At 37.0% G+C, this 16,068-nt stretch overlaps 1 protein-coding gene across 1 annotated transcript in view; it reads left to right on the top strand.

Annotated features, from left to right (window-relative positions):
- The first annotated feature begins 4,852 nt into the window (after positions 1 to 4,852).
- LOC126747322 (sodium/hydrogen exchanger 8) overlaps positions 4,853 to 16,068 on the top strand; it is a 45,798-nt gene continuing 34,582 nt past the window's right edge. Inside the window, exons 1-2 of the mRNA XM_050455869.1 lie at positions 4,853 to 5,589; positions 10,605 to 11,910. Of these exons, the coding sequence (XP_050311826.1) occupies positions 5,033 to 5,589; positions 10,605 to 11,910 (1,863 nt within the window). The 5' untranslated portion in view covers positions 4,853 to 5,032. The remainder of the gene's footprint in view (positions 5,590 to 10,604; positions 11,911 to 16,068) is intronic.

Genomic DNA, 16,068 nt, shown 5'->3' with positions numbered 1-16,068 from the left:
TCTACTGTGTGTCTCTGTGGGTAAAGACGAAGGCTGTCTGATGCACGTCGTCAGTCTACTGTGTGTCTTTGTCTTTAAAAACGATGGCTGTCTGATGCACGTCGTCAGTCTACTGTGTGTCTCTGTGGTTAAAGACGATGGTTGTCTGATGCACGTCGTCAGTCTACTGTGTGTCTTTGTCTTTAAAAACGATGGCTGTCTGATGCACGTCATCAGTCTACTGTGTGTCTCTGTGGGTAAAGACGAAGGCTGTCTGATGCACGTCGTCAGTCTACTGTGTGTCTTTGTCTTTAAAAACGATGGCTGTCTGATGCACGTCGTCAGTCTACTGTGTGTCTCTGTGGTTAAAGACGATGGTTGTCTGATGCACGTCGTCAGTCTACTGTGTGTCTTTGTCTTTAGAAACGATGGCTGTCTGATGCACGTCGTCAGTCTACTGTGTGTCTCTGTGGTTAAAGACGATGGTTGTCTGATGCACGTCGTCAGTCTACTGTGTGTCTTTGTCTTTAAAAACGATGGCTGTCTGATGCACGTCATCAGTCTACTGTGTGTCTCTGTGGGTAAAGACGAAGGCTGTCTGATGCACGTCGTCAGTCTACTGTGTGTCTTTGTCTTTAAAAACGATGGCTGTCTGATGCACGTCGTCAGTCTACTGTGTGTCTCTGTGGTTAAAGACGATGGTTGTCTGATGCACGTCGTCAGTCTACTGTGTGTCTTTGTCTTTAGAAACGATGGCTGTCTGATGCACGTCGTCAGTCTACTGTGTGTCTCTGTGGTTAAAGACGATGGTTGTCTGATGCACGTCGTCAGTCTACTGTGTGTCTTTGTCTTTAAAAACGATGGCTGTCTGATGCACGTCATCAGTCTACTGTGTGTCTCTGTGGGTAAAGACGAAGGCTGTCTGATGCACGTCGTCAGTCTACTGTGTGTCTTTGTCTTTAAAAACGATGGCTGTCTGATGCACGTCGTCAGTCTACTGTGTGTCTCTGTGGTTAAAGACGATGGCTGTCTAATGCACGTCGTCAGTCTACTGTGTGTCTCTGTGGTTAAAGACGATGGCTGTCTGATGCACGTCGTCAGTCTACTGTGTGTCTCTGTGGTTAAAGACGAAGGCTGTCTGATGCACGTCGTCAGTCTACTGTGTGTCTTTGTCTTTAAAAACGATGGCTGTCTGATGCACGTCGTCAGTCTACTGTGTGTCTCTGTGGTTAAAGACGATGGTTGACTGATGCACGTCGTCAGTCTACTGTGTGTCTTTGTCTTTAAAAACGATGGCTGTCTGATGCACGTCGTCAGTCTACTGTGTGTCTTTGTCTTTAAAAACGATGGCTGTCTGATGCACGTCGTCAGTCTACTGTGTGTCTCTGTGGTTAAAGACGATGGCTGTCTAATGCACGTCGTCAGTCTACTGTGTGTCTCTGTGGTTAAAGACGATGGCTGTCTGATGCACGTCGTCAGTCTACTGTGTGTCTCTGTGGTTAAAGACGATGGTTGTCTGATGCACGTCGTCAGTCTACTGTGTGTCTCTGTGGTTAAAGACGATGGTTGTCTGATGCACGTCGTCAGTCTACTGTGTGTCTTTGTCTTTAAAAACGATGGCTGTCTGATGCACGTCGTCAGTCTACTGTGTGTCTCTGTGGTTAAAGACGATGGTTGTCTGATGCACGTCGTCAGTCTACTGTGTGTCTCTGTGGTTAAAGACGATGGTTGTCTGATGCACGTCGTCAGTCTACTGTGTGTCTTTGTCTTTAAAAACGATGGCTGTCTGATGCACGTCGTCAGTCTACTGTGTGTCTCTGTGGTTAAAGACGATGGTTGTCTGATGCACGTCGTCAGTCTACTGTGTGTCTCTGTGGTTAAAGACGATGGTTGTCTGATGCACGTCGTCAGTCTACTGTGTGTCTTTGTCTTTAAAAACGATGGCTGTCTGATGCACGTCATCAGTCTACTGTGTGTCTCTGTGGGTAAAGACGAAGGCTGTCTGATGCACGTCGTCAGTCTACTGTGTGTCTTTGTCTTTAAAAACGATGGCTGTCTGATGCACGTCGTCAGTCTACTGTGTGTCTCTGTGGTTAAAGACGATGGTTGTCTGATGCACGTCGTCAGTCTACTGTGTGTCTTTGTCTTTAGAAACGATGGCTGTCTGATGCACGTCGTCAGTCTACTGTGTGTCTCTGTGGTTAAAGACGATGGTTGTCTGATGCACGTCGTCAGTCTACTGTGTGTCTTTGTCTTTAGAAACGATGGCTGTCTGATGCACGTCGTCAGTCTACTGTGTGTCTCTGTGGTTAAAGACGATGGTTGTCTGATGCACGTCGTCAGTCTACTGTGTGTCTCTGTGGTTAAAGACGATGGCTGTCTGATGCACGTCGTCAGTCTACTGTGTGTCTCTGTGGTTAAAGACGATGGCTGTCTAATGCACGTCGTCAGTCTACTGTGTGTCTTTGTCTTTAAAAACGATGAGTCTCTTGTTGATGTGTCTCTCTTGTTCGATGTGACCTTGACGTAACCTTGGGACAAGGTTAAATCTTGAGTCTCTCGTTGATGTGTCTCTCTGGGACGACGTGACCTTCACGTGACCTTGGGTCAAGGTCAAACTTTGAGTCTCTCGTTGATGTGTCTCTCTTGTACTACGTGACCTTCACGTGACCTTGGGTCAAGGTCAATCCTTGAGTCTCTCGTTGATGTGTCTCTCCTGTACGACGTAAACGTGACCTCGGGTTAAGGTCAAACCTTGAGTCTCTCTTTGATGCGTCTCTGTTGAACGACGTGACCTTCACGTGACCTTGGGTCAAGGTCAAACTTTGAGTCTCTCGTTGATGTGTCTCTCTTGTACTATGTGACCTTCACGTGACCTTGGGTCAAGGTCAATCCTTGAGTCAATATCCTTAAGTAATGGCACATTATTTATAATGCAATCAATAAAATAGAAACTATTTAAATTATCATTGGAACAAAGAGTTAAAATGGGTTCTGACTTACCCTTATTCAAGAAGCTGCTTGGTTTTACTCGACAGTGTTGTGCATCATGTCCCAACAAATGGCATATTGGACATTCAACTTTTGGCTTAGGGCATTTTGACTGGTAGTGTCTTTTGGCCTTACAATTGAAGCACTTAACATTTTCCAAAGGATTTTTCTCCAAGCGCACATATGGTTTAAAACGCCTTTCCATTCGTGAATTTCGTAACTCCACCTTAACTTTGTCTCGGTTGGAAAAGTCGTTTGAGGTGCTGCTGCTTTCTTCACGCAACATTGCTAAGTACTCTTCAAACAATGCTTCAGGTGTCGCGCAACGACCAGCCCTTGCGGCATTCTGGATAGAAGGATTGAATATCCCATTAATAACGCAGGATACTGCATTTTTCCCAGTTACCTGACAAACCCTGATAAGCTCTAGTTCAGCTTTTATATTGGTTGGGCTGAGGCCTTTCAAGTCAAACCAATTTTCTCCATTTTAACAAATTCACTTAAAACGTTCACTATTCACGGCTGCCAAACAACGTGGCGTCTTCAAACTTGAAACATATGCCTTATAGATTGTATACTTTCTAATACACTAATATTTTTCAAACTACTACACCACCCCGCATCACATGCACCCCGATGTCAAGCACTACCTATTAGCTATTTAGATAAGCTACATGCAAAGTAACAAAATTTGAAATTAAGCAAAGGAAAAGAGCTATGTCAGGATGGAATTATATACATATAGATCTCCTGATGGATCCGTCATGCCCCACCGGAGTTTACCAGAGCCCAACGGCCTTAGAGAAACCGATAAGGCTCTCTGGTCTGAAGTACTTAAAGTCGCTCGGTACACTGAAAGTGTTACCCAAGAATTTGAACCTGGCGCGCGTGAGTGCTGGGCACTCCCCGACTACATGGTCAACGGTTTTATCCTCCTCACAGCACCATCGGGTTGTCCGCAATACCGATAGTATGGAGATGGCTTCTTAAGTGCCAGTGACCGGTTAAAAGACCTGTCACTAGCCGAATTTCGCGTCTTTTTAGGCGTAGTAGATTTTCGGTGAGACTGGCAGAGGGCCCACCTATGTGCGCTTTGGCCTGTCTCATACCAGGGGACTCAGTTCATCTTCGGTGGGTCCACTTGTCTAGCAGACCCTTCATTGACGCGACCGCAACGCATTTGGCGATACCAACTATGGGTTCCGGCCTCATTCGCGGATCCCAGTGTGGCCAGAAAGTCCGCTTCCTCATTACCTGCATGGCCAGGTATCCAGACGAGCTGGACCCTGCAGCCAACCTGTACCAGTTTTTTCAGGTCTTTTATGCACATGTAAGGATGGAAAAAGCTGAGTAAAGGAAAGGATGCTCACTCTTACCGACTTAAATTTTATATCGCTCTAAACTGATAAATTCTAATAAAAAATTCCCCTCGCCATGTGCCTACGTGTTATCGGTAAGATGGTCCCAATGAATTATGCCTACATATCACGTAGAGCATTTTAACGTAAAAAGCAGGTAAAACTGAGCAGTTTCACCGCATTTTTGTCTGATCTAAATCTTGCACCAATATTTTGAACTTAACTGGAACTGACTTCCGCCGGAGACGTGGCTCCTTATATACTCGGCTGACTATTCCGAGTATATAAGGAGATTATAATTGACCATTCCAGAAGATTATCTGGCCTTCAAGCCGTCGTGGTGCGGTGTGCCACTTGTATTATTCCGGAATAACGGAGAATCAGCTGGTATCTCAGTGCTTACAATACGTTCTTGGCATCACTTCATTTCTCTATTATGCATAGCTGTTGCAATCGCACGGTGTAAAACCTGCTTAACGTAGCGCTAGTCATGACGTTGACATATGACGTGTCACAACCGTCAACTAGGGTAAACAGCTGTTTCAAACAAACATTGAAAAATCATTAAATTTTGCGAAATTATTTTATTATCTTTTAAACATTAAACAAAAGGCAGTTAATAATAACAACTCAAATAGAATAAGTAACTCGCAGAATGCATGAATAAATACCGTAATTTTACCGAAAATCATTAGTGAATAACCATGGAGAGGCAAGATTTTTCAGTATTAACCATAGTGTGTTTTTTGCTATTTTGGAATATTGCCTCACTGGAAAATTCTAGTACCGTATCAGTAAGGAATACTTCTTTAACATTAGGGCAAATATCTTTAAAAAATATACAGGCCCATGGTGGTACCAATGGCACAAATCTCACAGAAACAAATTTGATACAGAATATTACCCAAGCTGTGACAAATGGTACTGTACCATTGCCCAATGGTACTCTACCAACCAACACGAATAAAGATGCCAAAGGGTTAGATTTTAACATCACAAGCACACCACCGGAAACAAATGCAAGTAAAATTAATGTAACTTCGACAACTGTCTCTGTAGACCCTGTTTTGCCTGACAAGGGGTCTGCAGAGGATGAACATAACAGCTCAATGGCAATTTTCTTTGTACTTTGTGTCTTGGCTATTGGGATTTTACTTATACATTTAATGCTTCAGACGGGATTCCAGTATGTTCCCGAAAGTATTGTTATTGTGTTCTTGGGATGCATCATCGGGCTTATAATGAATGCGCTGTCCAACAGGTAAGTTATTTCTATTTATTCATTCTAGCCGAAAATTTCAATTTTTTTTCTCTTCAAATTATTACATAAGTAAAAATTTTATTTGGTATAAAACTGTATTTAAATAAGCTAATGGCTAAGAATAGTATGTTTAATTGTTTTGCTACAATGAGCAATTTGGTCAACTTATAAAATATCAGACTATTTTAAATTAAGGATATTCACATTTATATTCAGCAAGAATCAAGACACTAGAAAAATGTAATAATTTTAGAAATAGTTTTAATTCACTTGCTTTTGAACACAGGACTTAATAGTAAGAAATGCTAGGGTAAAGTAATTATGGTGGAAACCTCTGTTTAAAAAGAAAGTGTATCCACACCCGCTACTGATGCTATCAACTATATACTGACCAATGTCAACAGTGTTTATAAACTTTAAAGCCTTATTATGATTAGAGCAGTTTGTAATATTGCTGACAAAATTATTAGAGAAATTGACATTATTTAGATTCAAAAAGTAGCTTTATTATCACAAACAGTTTTGGCCATTTTACACCATCAACAGTGTAGTATAGAGAGGCCTCTATCGGCCACAGTAAAAAGATGCCCAATATACTATTATTATAGATACCTTTATCCCTGTTAAAAACATTCTTAATGCATCATTTGAGTGTCACACCAAAGATTCGAACCACAGGTCTACTATAAGCAGGAATGTTAAAATCACCATTAATAGTATACACTGAATTTTGCTTACCGAAGAGATTAGCTCCAATTTTTTTGAAAAATGTCTTATAAACATCACTGCTACTATTAGGAACAAAGCAAACTACAATAACATACAAGTAAGTAAATGAGGCAAATGACACACAATGATTCCTGATCAGCATCAAAAATTTAGTTCAATGGCAATAAAACAACTAGTTGTTAATTGCAAGCAACATACCACCTCCCTGAGACTTACTTGTTAACAACCTACTCCTATCCTTTCAAAAAGTTAGTTTATTACCAAAAGTAAACTCAGTAATATTAATTGATTCATTAAGCCAGGTTTCAGATAATGCAATAAATTCATAGTTATTAAGAAAACGGAGGTGATGGTGTGACTCTTTCTTTCGGTAGATCTCCCATTATTTGTTGTGCTGCATGCTGCTTATATCTAATACATTTTATGCATTTGTTTATCATTGTTGCAATTGTCCGTTTTGCATTGATAATCCAAAATTTCTGCCTACTGTAGGCCAAAGTTAGTTGGTTTCCTCCGTGCAATGTTTTCTCATATGGCATCTTTTATTATATGATATGGGCAATATGATTGGATGTTTTTGATCGATTAGTACATTAGCATTCTTGAGTCTTCCTCCTACACGCATTATCCATTTTGATCCAATATTGGGTATAGGTTTTGTAATTTGCTTCTTTTGTTAATTCTTTTATGTTGCTTAAGTATTTTGGTTTCTTCTGCGAACTCTGACTCTTGTACAGCTCGGATGACGGCTTCTAATGTCGATTCTAGTTCTGCTGGACTTAAATTTCCTTTTGGAGAGTCTTTTTTCATTCTTCTACATACTGAAAGAACTCGTAGCATTTTAGTCAATGACGAAAAACGTTGTCTTGACCAGATCAACTTCAATACTTATTTTGCATTTTCCTAGAGCTCTGCATTGTCCACCTGCATATCCATGTATTTTGACATCACACTTCTCCCATTTTTCTCCAAAACATAAGGCATCTGTATATCTTAAAGTCACTGCGGCACACCCTGTATCAAGTAAACCATTGCATAAGAAGCCATTGACTTTGCAGGATATAATATACCAGTCTTTAACATTTTTGTTTGGTACTTCCATTGCCATCACGTTTCTTGAAGTACTCAGTTGAGAACTTGTATTATTTTTAAAACAATTACTTTCCATATGCCCTAAGCGCTTGCATTTTCTGCACTCAATTTCTGGTTTTTGACATTGAGTAGAAATATGTCCAATATTATTACAATTAAAACACTTCGGTTGGAATTTGTCCTTTTTCTTGAAATCATTATTCAACTGGCCATAATGAGGCTTTGAAAATTTATAATTAGAATTATGGTGTTTTGTACCAACAAACGTTTTGTGGTATTTTTCTCTCCTTGGGACCTGCGGACGTTCCACTCTACCCATGTTGACAAATATTTCTTATATAAATTGGCACCGTTTTGTATGACAGGATCATAAATTCCATCAATAATCATGGAAACCGCATTTTTTCCCAAAATGTCACAACATCTCAGCAGCTCCAATTTAGCAAAATAATCTTCAGTCCATTCACTCAATTTCTTTCTAAAAATCATCTTATTTAGGGTTGAAGGAAATCGCGTGTTCTAACGGACTGTAACTTTAGTTTTTAATTCACTTTATTCCATACAAAATATAAAGGCTAGCGGACATATAAATCGCTTAAAAACAACTTAAAGTTAATAATTCGGATGGAGGCCTTGTTGTCGAACCGCTGGTCAGCGGAGAAGAGAGCTCAAACGTCGGCGGTGCAGCAGCAGGCGATTTTCTGGAAAAGCACTTATAAGCATCTGCTTTTATTCTTCCCATGAATGGTTATAATTAGATAACTTTTATACCATGATTTAGCTAGACCCGAAAGTCGACATTGCGTATAGTAAATTATAGTTTGTTCATTCCAACCATTTATTTGTGAAATTTGATCAATTTTATCAACCCAGACTTTTGAACTTAAATTAGGCATATCTGGACTAAACTCCGGAATACAATCCGATCTTATTGCTAATCGTGAAGTCTGTGAAGAATTTGTATCTAACAAATTGTTAACAAGATGTTCGAGATGAATAATCTTTGCATTTGCTTTATCTAAGTCACTTAAATTAGTCGAAGAAACAGATTGTTTATCTAAAACACGGGGTGGCGTGTAAGATAATTTAGAAAAGTTACTCTACACTTTTTTTCGAAAAACTTGAAAGTTTCCAATCTATAGGCAAAAATATGAATTTGTTTTGGATCCAACACCAAAATTGCCATAACTTCCTCAATTCTTGACCGATTTTAATGAAACTCGGATTAAAGTGAACAGTTTTAAAAATAGAACAAAAAGTTACTCTACACTTTTTTTCGAAAAACTTGAAAGTTTCCAATCTATAGGCAAAAATATGAATTTGTTTTGGATCCAACACCAAAATTGCCATAACTTCCTCAATTCTTGACTCATTTTAATGAAACTTGGATTAAAGTGAAGAGTTTTAAGAATAGAACAAAAAGTTACTCTACACTTTTTTCGAAAAACTTGAAAGTTTCCAATCTATAGGCAAAAATATGAATTTGTTTTGGATCCAACACCAAAATTGCCATAACTTCCTCAATTCTTGACCGATTTTAATGAAACTTGGATTAAAGTGAACAGTTTTAAGAATAGAACAAAAAGTTACTCAACACTTTTTTCGAAAAACTTGAAAGTTTCCAATCTATAGGCAAAAATATGAATTTGTTTTGGATCCAACACCAAAATTGCCATAACTTCCTCAATTCTTGACCGATTTTAATGAAACTTGGATTAAAGTGAACAGTTTTAAAAATAGAACAAAAAGTTATTCTACACTTTTTTCGAAAAACTTGAAAGTTTCCAATCTATAGGCAAAAATATGAATTTGTTTTGGATCCAACACCAAAATTGCCATAACTTCCTCAATTCTTGACCGATTTTAATGAAACTTGGATTAAAGTGAACAGTTTTAAGAATAGAACAAAAAGTTACTCTACACTTTTTTTGAAAAACTTGAAAGTTTTCAAGCTATAGGCAAAAATATGAATTTGTTTTGGATCCAACACCAAAATTGCCATAACTTCCTTAATTCTTGACCGATTTTAATGAAACTTGGATTAAAGTGAACAGTTTTAAAAATAGAACAAAAAGTTACTTTACACTTTTTTCGAAAAACTTGAAAGTTTCCAATCTATAGGCAAAAATATGAATTTGTTTTGGATCCAACACCAAAATTGCCATAACTTCCTCAATTCTTGACCGATTTTAATGAAACTTGGATTAAAGTGAACAGTTTTAAGAATAGAACAAAAAGTTACTCTACACTTTTTTTCGAAAAACTTGAAAGTTTCCAAGCTATAGGCAAAAATATGAATTTGTTTTGGATCCAACACCAAAATTGCCATAACTTCCTCAATTCTTGACCGATTTTAATGAAACTTGGATTAAAGTGAACAGTTTTAAGAATAGAACAAAAAGTTACTCTACACTTTTTTCGAAAAACTTGAAAGTTTCCAATCTATAGGCAAAAATATGAATTTGTTTTGGATCTAACACCAAAATTGCCATAACTTCCTCAATTTTCTTCTTCACAAAGAAACTTTTCTTCAATTTTTGTTGCGATTTCTTATGACTTATTATACCGACCAAGCGAATTATTTTCAGAACTTGAACTGGAGTCGCTATCACTACCGCTAGAATTTGATGAGCTTGACGAACGATCACGCTTATTTCGCGATGGTTTTGGCATTTTTAAACTTTTTAAATTTCTTCGGGGACCGCGCCGTTTTGTTAAAATAAACATCCCGGCAACGGTACGTATCGCTTACACATTTGTGGTGAAAATGTGATAAATACATAACGAAATCTTGCAAACAAAATCCTTAAAAGTCTGTATCTCAAATGCACTTATAGAGCTATATTGGTTATATGGTGTGAATAAAATTCAAATATTTCTATTTTGATTAACGTTTATTACTGTATGTGAGAAACACTTAGAAGGTACCCGCGCGACTTTTCTATATCAACTAAAAACTCTATTCAAACCTATACACTATAAGTGACTAAAGCATAATAACCGTTCATAACGCTGATGCCTAATCAGCTCCTGTTATAAAAACAACTTTCGGTTCTTTTTCGATGTCACATAAATAAAAATTATGCCTGGCAGTGTCTGGCAACTTAACAGTTATGTATTGTGCAAAGATTATTAGGAAATTGATTTTTGTTTTGAAACAATTGCCTAATTCAAACACACTTTCTTCTTTTCAGGAACATTAGCAACTGGCGAAAGGAAGAAGCCTTCTCACCCACCGCGTTCTTCCTCATATTACTCCCCCCCATCATATTCGAATCAGGCTACAATTTGCACAAAGGCAACTTCTTTCAGAACATCGGCTCCATATTGGTGTTCGCCATATTCGGCACGACCATCTCAGCATTCGTGATCGGCTTTGGCATCTACTTCCTCGGTTTGGCGGACGTCGTATATCGACTGGGTTTTGTCGAGTCTTTCGCTTTCGGTTCCTTAATTTCCGCCGTAGATCCGGTCGCCACAGTGGCGATATTCCACGCCTTAAACGTAGACCCGGTACTTAACATGTTGGTGTTTGGCGAGAGTATTTTAAATGACGCGATCGCTATCGTTCTCACTACGGCAGCATTAGAATCAAACCATCCCACCATGAGTACCGGAGAAGCGATTGTGGTCGGCATCGAGAACTTTTGTTTGATGTTTTTCGCATCGGCAGGCATTGGGGTGATTTTCGCCCTCATAAGTGCCCTGCTGTTAAAACACGTGGATCTACGTAAAAATCCGTCCCTGGAATTCGCTATGATGTTGGTCTTCACTTATGCCCCATACGTCTTAGCCGAAGGCATTCACTTGTCCGGGATCATGGCCATCTTGTTTTGTGGCATAGTCATGTCACACTATGCCCATTTTAATTTGTCTACAGTGACTCAAATCACGATGCAGCAAACCTTGAGGACCTTGGCGTTTATCGCTGAAACGTGCGTCTTCGCTTATCTCGGTTTGGCTTTGTTCAGCTTCAAGCATCGAATCGAGCCGGCTCTAATAGTGTGGAGCATCATTTTGTGTCTCATCGGACGCGCTTGTAACATCTTCCCTTTGGCGATCTTAGTGAATCGCTTCCGTGAGCATCAAATAACAAAGAAAATGATGTTCATCATGTGGTTCAGTGGTCTTAGGGGGGCCATTTCGTACGCCCTCTCCCTACATTTGAACTTCAGCGACGAGACCAGACACGTCATCATAACCACTACGTTGATTATCGTTTTGTTTACCACTCTGGTCTTCGGTGGGTCGACGATGCCCCTGCTGAAGTTTATGCAGGCCACGAAAAACCCCACCAGGAAGCAGAGGAAGAAGAAGAAGGACCGGGAGGTGACCTTAAGTAAAACCAGGGAGTGGGGACAAGCTTTGGACTCGGAGCACTTGTCTGAAACCACCGAGGGGGAGATGGAAGTTTCGTTTATCTCCAATAGGATCAAGGGATTCGCCAAATACGACCTTAAGTATTTTATCCCGTTCTTTACTAGGAGATTTACGCAGCAGGTAAGTTTGATATTTTTAGATCAATTAGGTTAATATTTGAGCAAGAGAATCCGACTTGGAGTAATTTAAATTTAATTTAAACATTTTGTTTAATAACCTAACTAGTTTTAAGGGTAATTTGGTCACTGGCGCCCCTTGAGCTTTATTTTATTTACTTCCTTTGTTTTAAAGAACTTGCACGACCACTCTCCGCGAGATATCCCAGCACTCTTTTCTTGTCCACCCTTTTATATTGCATTTTATGTTGACCTATGGTAAAAAAAATATGGGTGGTAATTTAAAACGGAAAGCGTTTCTCTTGGAGTCCAATGGAGTCATTGGTCAGACCCAAGTTCTCACTTATTTATTTTAAAGACTCATGTTAACGGAGAACTAGTTGTAGCTGTTCATTTATTGAATGACTAATAAATAGGACGTGTATTAAACAAATGTAAAATACAATTTGAATTCAATATTAATCTCGATATTAATACATATTTTACTATAAATTTACCGTAATAAACGTTCATAAGTATTGTCGAAAAAGCAAAAATCATTTTGCTTTTTGTGTGACACTTTCTTACACTTTTCCACTTCAATATAAGTCTTTGGGTATATAATTTAATATTTGTTTTCTTTTTGTTTCACAAAACTGTTTAAATCCTCTCGCGATAGTACCCTCAGAAACCAGTCTGACACTTTTCTTTTAAAACTAATATAACTTTCACAACATTTAATATCATCAGGGATTTTATTATATAGTCTTGGAGTTAGGTATAGCCAGCTTCTCTGTCCGCACATTTTTTTGCATTTTGGAATAATAACTTTATTTGAAGACCTTAAATTATAGTTTGTTTCGTTGGAAACTAAACTTTCTTGAGGTTTCTTAAACGTTCTTAAGAGCATTCTATAACAGAAAAGCTGTCTGATATCCATGACACCACTTATGCCATATAATGTATCCGATGCAAAAAACCTACTTTTGTTAAATACAATTTTAAGTGCCCATTTTTGAGTTATTTCTAAACCTGTAACATGTGAGTTTAGCACCCTCCCCAACCAATTATTCCATAGATCAAATGTGACTACACTAATGAAAAATATAGAGTTTTTAATTGATTCGTTGACAGGAAGTCTTTCAAATAGTTTAATTTTGGCATGACACATCTAATCTTTTGAACAACATATTTGATGTGATGGTCCCATCGGAGGTTGTTGTCTATAATAATTCCCAAATATTTTATAGTCTTTGTCGCAGATGCTTGATTATCCACTATTATGCCTTGACAGTTTATTGTTTTATCATTGGGAGAGAATAATATGCATTTGGTTGTTTCAAGATTTACAGTTAATAAGTTAAAATCAAACCATTTTTTAACTAGCGAAAAATCCCTTTCTGCTTGAATTTTTAATTCCTCCCATGTTTCTCCCTTAAACAAAATAGCAGTATCATCAGCAAATGATATAGTTTTACCATTGATGTTCAGTTTAAGTAAGCCATTTATATACAAAACAAACAGTAGTGGTCCCAAAACAGTCCCCTGAGGAACGCCACAGGTTATCGACCCAGCCTCACTCATTACTCCACCGATTTTTGTATATTGTATTCTATCACATAAGGCCATATCTTTTGATTTTTTCTAAGAGCAAGGAGTGCGAAACTGTATCGAACGCCTTGGCCAGATCAACAAAGATACACAATGTCGGGCTGCTTTCATCAAGATTTTTATATATTTGTGATGTGAGCCCAGCAATTGCATCCTCCGTCGATCTACCCTCCATGAACCCATACTGATTCTCGGATATCAATTTGTATTTTTTTAAGAATTTCATGATTCTACTTTTTAGCACTTTTTCAAAAATTTTTGCTATGTTTGTTAACAGCGAAATTGGTCTGTAGTTTATAATATCCAGTCTACTTCCAGATTTTAGCAAAGGAGAAATAATACCTATTTTTAATGGTTTTGGAAAATATCCCTTTTTTATACATTTGTTTATTAAAAATGCTAATGGGTATGAGATTAATTTTATGAATTAATTTTAAGATTTCAGTACGTATAGCATCAAAACCGGGGGATTTTTTTGTCTTTAATTTTTTTATAATCTTTTATATTTCTTGTTCAGTAACAAAATTAAGAAACATATTGTTTGCTATTTCAGCTTCGTTGTCAATAACATTTTTAGGTTTTTTAATTTTTTTGGCATAGTTTTCCCCTACTGAGCAATAGTGTTTATTAAATACGTCAGGTATTTTTTTTTATCAGATATAATTTTATTTTTTGATTTTATTTTTTCAATTTCCTGATTTTTTTGGTTTTTGTTACAAATTTTATTGACTGAATCCCATAGGCATTTGGTGTTTTGTTGGTTACTTAGTAATTTTTCAAAATATTGTTTTTTTGAGGCGGCGATGGATTTTGCAAGACTTCTTTTACACATGTTGTAATTTTGTTTTAGAGTTAAATTATTAGGAGATTTTTTTAATTCTTGATGTAGTACATTTTTACTATTAATAGCATTTAGTAGGCTTGGACTAATCCAACCCTCCCTTGGAATTTTTTTTTTGTTTATTTTAACGTTTTAAGTCCTTACAAGAGTAAAAATAATTCCAGTCTATTAAAAAGGAGTCTTGTATCAATTTTCCATAATTAATGTATTCTTTAATGATTTTATTTGGACAATTTCTACATAAATTGTTCTGATCTCCTATTTCAATGATAGTTGGATAATGATCCGTTATCTTGTAATTTAACAAATAAGCTTTAATATTTTCAGAATTTCCGGATTTAACAAAGTAGTGGTCTAGACAGGATTTCTGTAAATTTCTCTCCCAAGTGCAAACATTATTTACGTACGAAACATAGGAGTTTGCATTAAGAAGGTTAAGATATTCTTGAACATGATTTAAATCAATATTAATATCCCCACAAATAACGTGAACATCCAACCTAGGCAACTCAGATAAATAATGAAGCAGGTCTGCATTAAAAACGTCAGCATCTGTGGACGGTGGTCTGTATATAGCAGTAATTTTAAAAGATTCATTTTTTTGTTGAGTTAGATCAAGATCAATAAAATTCATATTTGACAATTTTTTTATTTCAAATTTATAACTGAACTTTTGACTAATGTATACAAGAACACCGTCATTTTTATTAATATTGCCATGATTGTAAAGCAAATCATATCCTGAAATATTTAAAATATCTGTGTTCAATATCTGAAAAGTTTCTGTCAATACTATGATATCAAAATTTACCTCAATCTGTGACAATAAGAGCAATAAATTATCAAGATTTTTAACAGCACTACAGATATTTAGTTGAAATATTTTTATGGAATTATGATTAAAACATTTTGAGTTAATACTGTTTAAATCACTGCACAATATGGTTTTATACTCGTTAGCTTCAAAGTTTAATATATTTGGATCCATTTTCCTTTTGTAATTAATTTAAACTAAAAACTATATTTAATATTTACTAAATTACCTACTAAAATTTTACACTTTTTTTTTTATTTTTTTTTGTTATTGTGCGCTTACCCGATTGGTTTTTAGACCTTGTTTTAATTCTATTTGCATCAGATAACGACGAAGTTTTGGTTTTAGTTAAAGGCTTTTTACTTGATATGTTCTTCGGTGTTTCTTGGTTGCTAGTAGAATTATTTGTGGATTCTTTGTGATTTGTGATTATTTTGTTTCCTTAATTTTTCCTGACTCGATTCTCCTGTTGCTGCTGGTGGATCTGTATATCTTTCTCCGCCTTGTCTTTATTATTGTGTTGTACTGTGTCTGTTGGGGTAGCTGGAGCACTATTGGGACGTCGATCTGAAACGACATATTCGCCTTCATCCAGTTGTTTTGCAGTATATCCTAAGTATTTAATGTAAAGTTTAAATCTTCTTATGTAACTGCTTTCATCTGGTTGTTGATTCCTTATAATTTTTAAATAGTTTCTTAATTTTCTCAAGTCCTCCTGTTGATTTTTGGTCAGATCATCCGAAATCCCAATTTTTGTTCCTTTTAGTTTCTTGAGATTAACCAGTACATGCTTTTTTCTTAAAAAACTTACAAACTCGATTTTGATAGGACTATTTTCGGATTTTCCTAACAAATATACATCGCTTATATCTCGTTCGGATATGTCTGTTCCTAGTACCTGATTCAGATCTTGACAA

Source organism: Anthonomus grandis, chromosome 19, assembly GCF_022605725.1.
Source record: "Anthonomus grandis grandis chromosome 19, icAntGran1.3, whole genome shotgun sequence".
Taxonomy (NCBI): Eukaryota; Metazoa; Arthropoda; class Insecta; order Coleoptera; family Curculionidae; genus Anthonomus; species Anthonomus grandis.
Note: the sequence above shows the minus strand (reverse complement) of the source record. Positions and strands in the feature narration are given on the sequence as shown.